At 35.4% G+C, this 13,542-nt stretch overlaps 1 protein-coding gene across 2 annotated transcripts in view; it reads left to right on the forward strand.

The window, feature by feature from the left end:
- The window catches only part of sip3 (septin interacting protein 3), a 50,871-nt gene extending 37,558 nt beyond the window's left edge, over nt 1–13,313 (forward strand). Inside the window, exons 11-14 of one of the 2 annotated variants that reach the window (XM_081729976.1) lie at nt 264–450; nt 4,728–4,835; nt 9,123–9,207; nt 12,506–12,687. In XM_081729976.1, coding sequence (XP_081586102.1) covers nt 264–450; nt 4,728–4,835; nt 9,123–9,207 — 380 coding nt within the window. In that variant the 3' untranslated portion in view covers nt 12,506–12,687. Of the gene's footprint in view, nt 1–263; nt 451–4,727; nt 4,836–9,122; nt 9,208–12,505 lie in introns of both variants that reach the window. The other variant, XM_081729975.1, reaches the window with a different exon arrangement.
- The last annotated feature ends 229 nt before the right edge of the window (nt 13,314–13,542 follow it).

Consider the following 13,542-nt stretch of genomic DNA (forward strand, 5'->3'; position numbering starts at 1 on the left):
AGTCGCCATTTGTGTTTACCTACAGGTAGCTCCATAGATGGCGGGTGGCTGAAACTGCACAGTCTCTCTAACAGACGAAACTTCAGGAATATCGGTCTTGTAACCTTAGATTCTGATTGTCCCTCGTACTTATAAGAAAGATTTTTTTTTTTCATAATAAGGAAATTTACTTCAAGTACGTTAAAAAAAATGATATGCTCACGTTATGGCTCTTTATTTTTTTTTAACTAACTATATTGGTTTAATTGTTGTATTTAATGTAGCTATCCCTCCGCCGGCTCCTCCACTCAATTTGTCTGGCCTAACGGAGGAGGAATTGAAGCAGATGGAAGGCTCAGCAAGAGAGAGCGTCGAAGCACGTCTTCAGTGCTTGAGGGATATCCAGGTTCTTTTGGATGCTGCTATTACTAGGATGCAGCAGTACGCAACTGTAGCACCTGCTTCGCAAAGGTAACTTTTTTTTTTTTTTTAAATTTCAAAATTAATGGAATTAAAAGGGGAATAATTAGAAGATACAATACTGAAAACTCAAGTTTAGCTGGACAAGTATCAGCACCTCATATGATATTGAATTTAATCTCTTCAGATGATGAATATTTTATCTATTAAATGTGAGGGAAAACCCCCATAAACGTGGTACTGCTGCGAAGTCCGCGTTTCTAGCTTTGAGTGTATTATTTGTCGATATACAAACTAGGGATTCCTTACGAAGTTCCAGGTACAGCCGACAAGTCGTTTTAAACTGGATTCGATTAATGAAATGGAATTTTGGAAGGAAGTTCTGGAGCTATATTTAAAGACATTCTCTGGAAGGATAGTTGACCACGAAATTTGAAGCCGTATCTTATGTTAGTGAAATGAGAATAGTAATCCGTGTACATGCGCTCAATATTATTCCAAATTTTATTTCAAAACGTACGGCGTACTGCAGATAACACTTGCCCACTACGTGCTGTAAACGTCTAGTTATCTCTATGCAATTTTTATTTATTTATATCGATTTTATTTTGTGATGCATACGTTGCAAGTATCTTTTTTATGGTGCTGTGTCCTAGCTAACTTGCTGTAATTTATTAATAACTATCTCAAACTATTTTAGAAAAGATAGAAGAGAAGTAAGTCCGAAAATATCTTACAAGCTAATAAAAATCTTTCAAAAACTTACCGTAAACCAACTGAGAATATTGCGAAATCACTACCATAATACAATAATAATTTCTCCAGAAAAAATATGTTATTGGCGTGTTATAGGTTACATACGGGTATACGGGTCTCTATAAACACCTCCACTTGTAGGTTTTCCAAACATTTATAAGAGAATTATCACAAAATAATACAGTTAATATTCTGCACTATTAAAAATCTTCAATAGAAAAAATAAGTGATTCATATCACCACAATTTATTTCTTAAACACATCTGAACAGGTCATGGGATAGGCGGTTACCAAAATACCTTTTTCAGTAACAAATGCTAATAGAGAAGTCTTTAGTGACATCAGAGGCAGCTCGTGAGAAAAGTCACATTTGTAAAAAAAAAAAAAAAAAAAAAAAAAAAAAAAAAAAAAAGATTGAAACTAAGGGAGTAAAAATTATCTAATGTATTGATTGTTATATACAATAATAGTACACAAAGAATGTTTTCTTCTTTTAGTTTCAAGCGAGAAAACTTTAATTTTTCCAGTTTGACTTCCTTGACGAGCCGCCTCTGATTAACATAAGGCAGATAGTTCTTACAATACTTATCATTAACCCGGGATATATTTGAACCTGAATCCACAAAGTGGGGTTGATGTATATATTTCCTGAAAGCTTGGGTCAAGGTTAGATTAAAACCGGTTACCAAAATTGGGGAGGTCTCATGCATTCCGCTTGGGGGCAGCACTTTACTCATTTTTATTAAAATCTTTAAACATGTCCATGAAGTCTGTTGCAACCCCGAAAAATCCGAAACGGTGAGACAGATGTGAAAACAGAAAAACGTGTCTTTCATCATTTCAAAAGTACAACGTATCAAAGTAAAATAAATTGTCCCAAGGTCCCCCGCAGAGTCCCAGACGGATCCAACTCAAAATTTTTAAATGGAAAAGGGGGTTAATTTGTATATCGTATGAAAGTTGGTGTTAAATGAAAGAAGATAAATCAAGTCTCGACTCTCGACGATAATCCTATGCAAAATAGCGGTGGGTCAAAATATCAACACAATCTTCATTGCAAAGTCTGTGGCCACTCGTATGTGTCTGAAACGGTGGGATAAGTATAAAAACAAAAACACACGGATATATCATTATTTCAAAAGTATAATGATTCAAAGTTTCAAAGTAAGTAAATGTTCCAGAGTCCCAGACGTCCTAGGGGTCCAACTCAAAATGTTACAATGGGAAAGGGGTTTAAGTTGAGGGTTTTTTTTTTTTTTTTTTTTTTTTTTTTTTTTTTTTTTTAGCAAGTCTGTCGCAGCAACCTCAAGAGGTACCGTATTAATTGCGTCAGAAAATGACACTTACGTTTAGCAGGGAAGAGTATGCGCGATTTTTTCCCAATTTTTCTGGCATTTCCAATTAGCACACACGACTTTTTCAATAAGTTTTGTCTTTAAAATGTTTACATAAACAACATCCAGCGGGGCCTTTTCTCTCTCATAACCTAAGCCTTGTCGTAGCGAGAGGACGTAAACCTTTCTGGGGGTTACTAATCAGTACATGTTCATGCAATGACAATATGGTTGACATGTTAAGAAAATAACTTTCAAGTTCAGTCCCTTGACATTTGAAACTTTTGAGTTGGACCCCGTCTGGGATCCTGCGGGTGACCCTGGGACATTTCGTTTTTACTTTGATGCTTTTTTATGTATATATATATATATATATATATATATATATATATATATATATATATATATTAATAGGAGTGGCTATAGACTTTTCAATAATGCTTGTGTTGACATTTTGACCCACCGCCATTTTGCAGACTTATCAGCAAGAGTTGAGACTTGTTTCATCTTCTTTCACTTAATATTAACTTTCATACGATACTCAACTTGAACCCCTTTCCTATTTCAACATTTTGAGTTGGTCCTCGTGAGGGGCCCTAGAATATTTACTTACATTGAATCATTATACTTTTGAAATAATGACATATCCGTGTGTTTTTGTTTTTACACTTATCCCACCATTTCAGATCCATACGAGTGGCCATATACTTTGCAATGAAGATTGTGTTGATATTTTGACCCACCGCTATTTTGCACAGGATTATCGTAGAGAGTCGAGACTTGATTTATCTTCTTTCATTTAACACCAACTTTCATACGATATGCAAATTAACCCCCTTTTATTTAAAAATTTTGATTTGGACCCCGTCTGGGTCCCTGCGGGGGACCCTGGGACAATTTATTTTACTTTGATACATTGTACTTTTAAAATGATGAAAGACACGTTTTTCTGTTTTCATATCTGTCTCACCGTTTCGGACTTTTCGGGGTTGCAACGGACTTCATGGATATATTTAAAGATTTTAATAAAAATGAGTAAAGTGCTACCTCCAAGCAGAATGCATGAGGCCTCCCCAATTTTGGTAACGGTTTTGATCTTACCTTGACCCAAGCTTTCAGAAAATATATACATAAAACCCACTTTGTGGACTCAGGTTCAAGTACATCCCTAGTAAGACTAGAATTCCTATGATCTATCATTGTGCCTGTTGGGTTTCTCGGAGTACTTCCGTTTCCTCCCACATTGTCATTTCAGCAGTTATTCCATAATCATTCACTTGCCTTAATCATCCGTCTCCCTTAGCCTAAAGGACATAACCGTGGGACGTTAAACTAAAAGATGTTTTTTATTTAATTTCTATGACCTATAAGCTTCGAAAATATGGTTCATTTATTCCCAAGAAATGATAAGAAATATGGCCTAAAATGTGACAGAACGACCCACAAAAAATATGTTACCATTTAACACAAATTCCTAAGATTAGCTATTTGTTAAATAATGTACCGTTATTTTGTTCTGAACAAATATCCAAATAAAGTTACGAAGAATTGATCACATCGTATTGCTTATCCTATAAAGAGAAAGAGCTGAACGATCCTCTCTGTGGTGCTAATACTGGTGAATATATTTCTGAGCAATAAGTGAAACTTGCCTAAACTTTCACTAAAATATTCTTGGGGTATATAACTTCGGGCTCATATGCTCTAAAGCTAAAATATCGTTCAAATGTGCATTTATATGATCAATAAACTATATTGTCGTGTTCACAAGAGTCAGAAATGTGTTTACTCATATATTTAATTAGCCATGTAGAAAGATGCCCGGATAAAAATATGACATGTCATAGAAATCCGAGCCTTATTTTTCACAAATAAATTAGGGTTCTGCAACAGTACCCCTGAATTGCATGACAAACAAACATCAGAGATCCGTAGAAGAATGTAAAATGATCATCAGTTTTCTGGTCGAAATTCCAGTTACTTAGGAAGTTAATTAGTTTTTATGGTTAATTTTATCGCCTACTTCGTTCCTTAGTTCCCTTCCGTAGAACAGTTCGTAAAGGTAACACTAACTTAACAAACATTAAATGCGACAAAACAAGACAGTATACAACTTACAAAGTATATATAATTGAATCTACTTGTGCATTGAGGAGGGAGAGTTTAATTAGCATATTACCAAATTCTGTTGTGTAATGTAACTGTGAGGCTTCTTCATTAATTACATGTATTTTACAGTGCAAGCAATTTGTCAGTCACCTCACTCAATCGGACAATACATTCAAAAGAAAGTACCACTTCTGCAACGTCCTCTTCACCAAAAAAGGAGGAGCGAAGCTCAGATAGGTAAGAACAACTCAGTCTTATTATAATGGAAAACCATTTCTTGTATTTCTGTGTGGGTTTTTAGTAGCCAAGTGATTGATATGCTCGTCTGTGTTTGGTTTGTTTAATGTCCCTTATTAGCGCCAGGGTTAAATTGTTATTTACCTGCTTTTTTTCTTTCTTAGTCAGATTGGAAATATTCTGAAGATTAGGAATAACCTAATGTTCTTGGTTGATGAAATATATATATATAGGGTGTTAATGAACTTTACCGACAAACTGTAAGAGGAGATTCCTCACACCAAAATAAAAGAAAAAGTTCATATGGACATATGGCGGAAAGTGCATAGTTTCAGAGCTAGGGCTGTCCAAAATAGCGAAAAAGCTAAATTTCAATAGGCCCTATTTCGAATTCCAGAAACAGTGGATGATGATTCTTATCAGCTTAAAGTAAGCCACGCATAGACAATCCAAAAGTACATATCTCATCAAATGTCGATAGTTGTAGAGGCTATTCCCTACAGGGTGTAATTCTCAGATATGCTCTCAATAGAGTTTCTAGATATACCCTGATTTCAAGGAGGGTCCGAAGTAGGCAGGAGGAAACCCTTGACAACAATGGACATTCAGTACTTCGGTGGGAAGGCAAAAGTATTAGGAACCGGCAGCTCTATGTCTTTTCTGTATGAAATAACGCGTGATGCGATGTATTTCGTCACGGTATATTTCACGTTTTCTTCACTTACAAGCGTGAAAGAAAACGCAGCATGCGTTCTCCTGAGTACGAGAGACCATGTTGCTGACAGTCCTTAACACTTCCGACATCGCGCCAAGAGATCCCATGTTCACTGCTATCAAAGCTTACAGTTTGCCTACTTTGGACCAATCATAAAGTCAGAGCATATCTCAAAATTAGATTGATGGCACGTTTGGGAATTTCACCTTGTACGTGATACTCTGTACACCCACTGAACATTAATGAAATATGCATTTTTGGATTGTGTATGCGTGACTTCTTCCTTTACGCTAATAAGGACCACCATCCACAGTCTCCCGAATTCAAAATAGGGCCTCTGGAAATTTCGCAACTTTGGATAGTAGCTCTGAAACTATGCACTTTAGGCCATAGGTCCACATGAACTTTTCTCTTATTTTTATGTGATGAATCACCTCTTACAGTTTGCCGGTATAGTTCATTACCACCCTAAATATATATATATATATATATATATATATAGGGTATTTCAAAACAACACTGACAACGTTAGGTAGGTTATTCCTGACACTAAGATAAGACAAAAAGTATAGACCAACCTGGGTGCATAAATGAAGGGTAAGGGGAAAAAACAAGGAATGTCCATCTATGTGCTTTATCGGGTGGTTTGTCCTATGTGTTGGTGACTCTTGATACTATTTGACTGTATATGCCATGCATGCGTAGATGGAGAAATGTCCATGTCTAAAAAGGGGCAAAAATGTAACTAATCCTATTCTTTTTACGCGGTTTTTAATATTAAAACACCGTTTTCTCGAAAATGCAGTTTGGTGACATTCCTTCTTTTTTCCCCTTACTCTTCAAATGCTTCCTTTCAAAGTTATAGGCTGTCGAAAACATGAGAAAATGAACTTTAAAGGTTCATAGCTTCAAAACTATGGGATCTACCGCAGACTGATCAAGACTTCACTTAGGAACTAATATGTGCACTATATAAAAATACATGTTTCAAAATCCTAAGGTACTCACGCAACTATTTTTATTGAGGGAGTTTGCTAACGGGCATATAATTTCAAGTACTCACCAATTACCTCTATAAAAATTGTTGCGGAAGTATCGCAGGATTTTGGAACATGGATATTTGGATAAGGTATATACTAGTTCCTAAGTGAAGTCTTGACCCGACTACGGTAGGTCCCATAGTTTTGGAGCTATGGACCTTTATTTTTTTTATATTTATTTATTTATTTATTTATTTATTTTTTTTCATGTTTTCGGCAGCCTATAACTCCGAAAGGAAGCATATGTTCACCCACATTGGTCTATACTTTTTGTCTTATCTTAATGTCAGTAATCAATTCCCAAACGTCGTCGGTATTGTTTTGAAACACCCTGTATATATAATATTAGGAGACGCTGCATGATAAGTGCTTGATTCACCTTAATAAGTGTGGAAGTGTAATATCTTATAATTTTTTAATTTTGGCATGTATGTTCTTTTGTCATGTATGACAACATCAGCCATAAATCTACAGTTTAACATAAAATTTGAAATATTCAACTCCCCTAAATATGGCACTGCTCCATCTAAAGCCACTCTTGCTGACAAATCGACTAATGGAGAACTTTGACATGCCAAAGATGGACTTAAAAAGAATTCATTTCGATGGTGAGTTTCTATAATAATAATAATAATAATAATAATAATAATAATAATAATAATAATAATAATAATAGTTATAATATCACTCACATTTTCATATTTCTAGAAGTACGAGAAATAGTCAGGGGCGTACGGTGACTTAGTGGAAGAGTGCTGACGTCTGATGCGAGATGTCATTAGTTCGATCCCCTGCCACGCAAATTTGTGGTGAACAATCATCCGTTTCCATTAGCCTAAAAGGCATATCGTGGGACGTAAAATTAGAAATCTCATTGTATGAGAAATAGTCGGGAAATTAATTCTCTGAATCTGTCATGTACAAAGAGTTTTATTCAAGGTAACAGTATTAAAACAGAAGGAAATATATTTCTGTTTTTCCGTAGTATCCCGTGAGATTTGTGTGCTTGTCCTGCCACAGTACCAGTTTGAATATTCCATGTTGTGTATAATTTTATATCCATTGATGACAAATGAATGCGTACAGTAGCTTTGACTTTTTCATTGATGGAGAAAGTTGCGTTCTAATGTCTTCTTCAAATCAAGGAAGAAGAGAGTATTGTGAAGTCCCACGTACGCACTGATAACGAACAACAGCCCGTTGGTCCTCGTTTGTCCACATTTGCAGTACATGTTCTCTTCGTAATAGAGAACTAAAAGATTTAACTTATATTAATTCAAAAAATAAGCACTGACCCAATTCTAGGTGAGTTTTCACTTGGAGACCTCTTCTCTATGCCTGTTGTTTTTTTCTTTAATAGCTTTCGGCTGTTTCCCAGTTTATGAACGTGTGCTCACTATGCCAGTGGAGCCCTCACTGCTTTGCACTTCCTTACCCACAACACTACATTGGCACTCGCAGCACATTTGTTCATTACAAAACAAAAAGAAGCTACATATTCACTTCTGGATCAAATATCAAAAAACGTTGCAACAGACGAAGTGAGATGCTTGACGGTAAATTCTGACGCGTACTGTACGAGAAAGTCGAATTGTAATGGGGGGGGGCGGTGGCTCAGTGGTAGAGCGTTCACCTCTGGTGCTTGGGGTCCCGGGTTCAAACCCTGCTCCCGCCAAGTAAACTTTGTGGTAGACAAACACCGTGTGCGTGGGTTTTCTCGGGGTTCTCCCGTTCCCTCCCACTTTCTTCATTCCACTATTTCATTCATCTCTCATCACTACCGTCTCGTTTAGCCTAACTGGCATAATCGTGGGACGTAAAACTCAAAAATTTCATTTCATTTTTTTTTTTCGAATTGTAATGGCGTTAAAAAAGTAAGTCATTTGCTCCCAATCCGGTAGATCTGATTGTATTTAATTTTTCCACGCAGCAACATACATACTTCTTTACATTGTACATTTTATAAAGTGCTTTTTTAACTTTAGAACAAGTTTTATTAAAAAGGTTTCAAGAAAAAATAAAATTTTCAGAACCACTACTGCTTTTGCTTTGCTTTTTCGCTAACGCCATCTGTACGACGCTTCTGTGAAATATTTGTAGCTTGTGTGTGGCTTTCCAAACAGGTGTTGAGCATCTGGGTAATCTGTTATTATGTATATATTCCATTAAGTGTTTCCAGAACCTCAAGTGTTTGCATGTCTAACATACTTTCTGATTGAATCAATGATTTATTTATTTAGTTTTAAATACTTATCCTAAATTCACCCAAAAGTTCCCAATTGTGTGCGTTTCGGCCAAAAATGTATTGCTTTGCCTCACCACAAATTCTTTGAAAATACTAACGGTTGTCCGTGAAACTTGCGTCACGTTGATTATATTCTTCTGAATGTGATTAGTCAGTCTCCGAGTTACGAAAATTTGACATGCGTCAATTCACAGTTATGTAAGAAATTTCCGATACAAATAAAATTAACAAACTGTACTTACATGTGAAAGAAGAAGTAATATTAAATTTCTAAATTCTATTTTGAGAACGTCCACTTCATGTGACATCAGTTCTTCCAACATCGCCGATGCTGCATTTGAAGATTTGGACAATGATGATCCTAGTAATTAGGTAAATAATTAATGCTGTGTTGTTATTAATTAAATATGTGTGTGTAACCATCGGCGTTGTAAGAATATAAGGTTGTGTATCGTATTTTGTAAAGCATATTATGTAATTCAGTTTTTACATTATAGTATTATTAAATTAGAATGTCGGCTAAAAGCAGCGAATTCGTGTTATTATTCAGTTTAAAAATCACCTGTCGCGAATTCTGGCGAGGAATTTGAAACTTAAAATATATATAAAACGATAATCGTGCCAATTGTGCTGTATGGTTGCGAAACGCAGACTGAAAGTATTTGAGAACAAGATCCTGGGACGAATATTAGGAGCCAAGAGGAACGAGAATGGGGAATGGCGGAAACTTCATAACGAGGAACTACATAATTTATACGGTTTTTCCAAACATTATTAGGGTCATCAAATCTAGGAGCCTCCGGTAGGCAGGTCATGTAGCCAGAATGGAAGGTAGGAACGCTCTCAAAGTTTTAACTGGAAGTCTAATCGGAAAACGATCATTAGGGAAACCTAGGTGCAGATCGGAGGACAGTATTAAGATGAATATAGCAGAGATTGAAATACAAAATAGAAACTAGATGCAGTTGGCTAAGGATAGAAGTCAATGGAGAGCTTTTGTGAACGCAGCATTGTATCTCCGGATTCCATACGCCATAGAATTAGTTAGTTAGTATTATTAAACATTATTCTCTTGATTTTTTTTTTTTTTCATGCGTATTTGCGACAGATTTTATGGTAAAAATTCATCTTACGTAAAGAGCCGTGGAATGATCTATTTATATAAGTCGAAGACTGTCTGCACTTGTCTTAACTCCAGTAGGATTTCATAAAATGACCTACTGTATACACTTCTTTTCATATGCACTAATTGGTAATCTATGTAGTCGATTAATAGCAATTAAAGAAACATCTAATGGAACATAAGCAACATTAATTTGTTACAATACTAACCTGAAAGTATTCTTGTGGTCGCACACACTTCGGGAGTCCTCATTCTCAGGATGGTTTTAAAACTTAAAATCATTTAATGTAGTTAGCTGATGACATGCTATTATGTTGTATTTAAGTGGTAATAAAGTAATTATAAGAACTTGTGGATTATTATTATTATTATTATGTGTTCTTCCTTTTGGCAGGCCCGGGGACTAATGAGGTCATTTTATTTAAATTTTAAATTTGAGCCTAGATTTTTTGCACGTTCCTCGATCATCAGCTTCCCCTTTTAACTCCCAATATTTTCTCCTATTTTTCAAATCATCAATCAGTTGTGTTCTTCTTCTTCCTGTTCATCGCTTTCCTTCCATCTTTCCTTCTATGGTGGTATGAAGAAGACGATTTCTTCGCAAGGTGTGTCAATCAGATTGGCCTTCCTGCAAGCGATGCTGGCTAAAAGCGTCCTCTTCTCTCCTATCCGTTTAAGATCATCTTTATCCGTTTGTTACTCTCCGTTTACCCTCTGTTACAATCCTATCCGTTTGTTACTCTCTCTGTCCGTTTTATCTTCTTCATTTTCCTGCAACACCACATTTGGAAGCTTTCTAAATATTTTTTCTTCTTAACTTCCGTGATGTCCAAATCTCTGAATCATACAGCCCAATACTCCATTTATAATAGCACCTGACCAACTTCTTCCTAAGTCCAATATTAAGCCTGCTACTTAAGAGTGGTAACCTATGGATACCAGTACGAAAACTGTACCGATAATGAGCACTCGAGAAGCGTGCTCGAAATATTGTTGATCATTTTAAGTATTTTGGATTCCATAGAAATATTTTCAGATCAGTATTGTAACATAAAGAAACATTCCGTAAGTGAATTCAATAGAACCAAAGAGCAGTGTTTATTTAATATTATTTATTAGTCAACTACATAGAATACCAGTCAGTGCTTATAAAGAGAATGTGTAGATACAAGAGTAATTTTATGAAGGACTACTGGAATTAAGAAGTGTAATCATATTCAGATGTGTAGTTTTAGGCAGCGTTAGTTTTCTGAAAGGATTTGTGCTTAGGAAGGCTTTTTGCCGAAACGTAAACAGTTGGATAATTCTGAGTTACTTTGGGATAAGTATATATATATATATATATATATATATATATATATATATATATATATATATATATATATATATATAATTTCCCGAACATTGAATATGCATCCTATTAAATCAAGTAGTGAATTAATCGTTGTTAAAAGGGATAGAATTTATTTCCTGATAACTTAACAGGGAAAAGTAGTGGATACAGCTTCTATGGATTTAGAACTTCGGTTTAACATAGGGCATAAACACCTTGCGTTATATATTTTGGATCTGTGAAGTGTTTCTTAAATGGCACAATAGTCCATTGTAATCATCAGATGCGGTAGTGCAGCTGTACCGATGAAAACTTCATATTAAAGTTGTACTTCATCATGTTACTAACCGATTTCCTTGTAGAGGTTTCCATTATTAATACAATAAATTACAGCTTCAATATGCGCATGAAGCTTCCATCGGTACATCCGCATTAACATATCTAATGTTTAGACTGAACTATTGTGAAAATTTTTCTAACAACATGGGTGCATAAATACGTTAGTTTGGTGTTACAGCCCGCCGGAACGATATAAAAAGGGTCCTGTTGGAAAAACTAAATGTTGGATGGAGATCAGGTAAAAGAGTATAGTGATTATTTTGTGTCTAGATTTCATTAGCATGCCAGTGGGTATGGAATGTGTACCAGGTTTCAATTTGTGATCCGGGGGCCGCGGTGGCTCAGTGGTAGAGCGTTCACTTCTGGTGCTTGGGGTCCCGGGTTCGATCCCAGCCCCCGCCAAGTGAACTTTGTGGTGGACAAACACCGTGTGCGTGGGTTTTCCCGGGGTTCTGTTTCCTCCCACTTTCTACATTCCATCATTTCATTCATTACTCATCATCACCGTCTCCTTTAGCCTAACCGGCATAGCGTGGGACGTAAAACTCAAAGATTTCATTTTCATTTTTTTAACCTAAAGGGCGTAATCGATGTACGTAAAACTGAAATATTTCATTTTTTTTTATCGTTTCGATCAATTTTCGGTGGGCTAAGCTCTGAAATAACGCATTGTGCAGCCATGTTGCTTTTTTCATTATCATTATTTCTTATGTTTTAATGTGAGAATTCATTTCGAAAAATTCTTTATGTTGTGTTGTTTCTGGACACTAAAATGAAAAGTGTTTATGACTCATGTTAATTCGAAAAATCTTTTTTTTTTTTTTTTTTGTTCAATTTAATCTCCTGGTAATATTTTTTTCGTTTTCTAATTATAGCGAAAACGTGGAAGGCGCCGTAGGCTATACGGAAGAAACGCAGCCCAGTGGAAATACCCCTCCTCCTCCTGTTGATACAGTGTATTCGCGCGAACAGGAAGAGATCAGACGACGAAGGCTGCAAAAATTTGTACAAAACGCTGCACCAGAACAGTGAGCAAAGACAGTATTTAAGCGAGAGAGAGAGAAAAAAAACTGTGTTCATGGAAGCCAAAATTCCAGCTGCCTATCTTGTAAATTAAAGTTTATATATGAACTTTTTTTTTTCTGGTGCATATACCATTAAAAAGAAACAGGCCTCCACATTTCAGACATTATGAAAAAAAAACAAGAAGAAAAAAAGAAACTTTTGTCTCATTTAAACAATATCAAATATAAGGGAAAAGCATCACAGTTCAAATACTTTTCTTACAGGTACATTTGTATACACGAATCAAATTGAGTTTCAGTTTATTGTTCAGTTTTTTTTAATTATTATTATTATTTGATTGAAATATTAGTTCACTTTTTTTTTAATTATTATAATTATTTTTCGTTGGATGTTTTAGGGACTTTGAATTCTTTCTTTATTAGAAGACAAAAAACGATGGACTTCAATTTACTGTGATACGTTGTATAGTTGAAAGGTGAAATTCTCATGACCAAAAAAAGAAAAGCTTAATATTAGTTGTATATTTATTTTATTCTTTTGTTGATAATGTTACCTTTTTATAATAGGTACTTAACGAACTATTTTGTATATTTTGAATCGATTGGGGAACACTCAACCAAATGAGTTGGATGTAAATAAATGATTATATAGAGCAGATGACCACACGTAATTTGTGATATGATACATCAGATCTCAAACACTTGAAGCTTCAAGTTTATAATATTATGCCAAAGACAGAGGTTACCTTTGAAGATCAGTTGCCTTTTCGTTACCTGTATACTGACACTCTTTCGAGCTTCGAACCAGGAATGAATAATGAGTTGATGGTTTTTAAATGCGTTGTGGTAAGGAGAAACTATAACTACGAGTTGAATACCTGTAGTAG

Source organism: Thermobia domestica, chromosome 11 (assembly GCF_964235325.1).
Source record: "Thermobia domestica chromosome 11, izTheDome1.hap1.1, whole genome shotgun sequence".
Lineage (NCBI taxonomy): Eukaryota > Metazoa > Arthropoda > Insecta > Zygentoma > Lepismatidae > Thermobia > Thermobia domestica.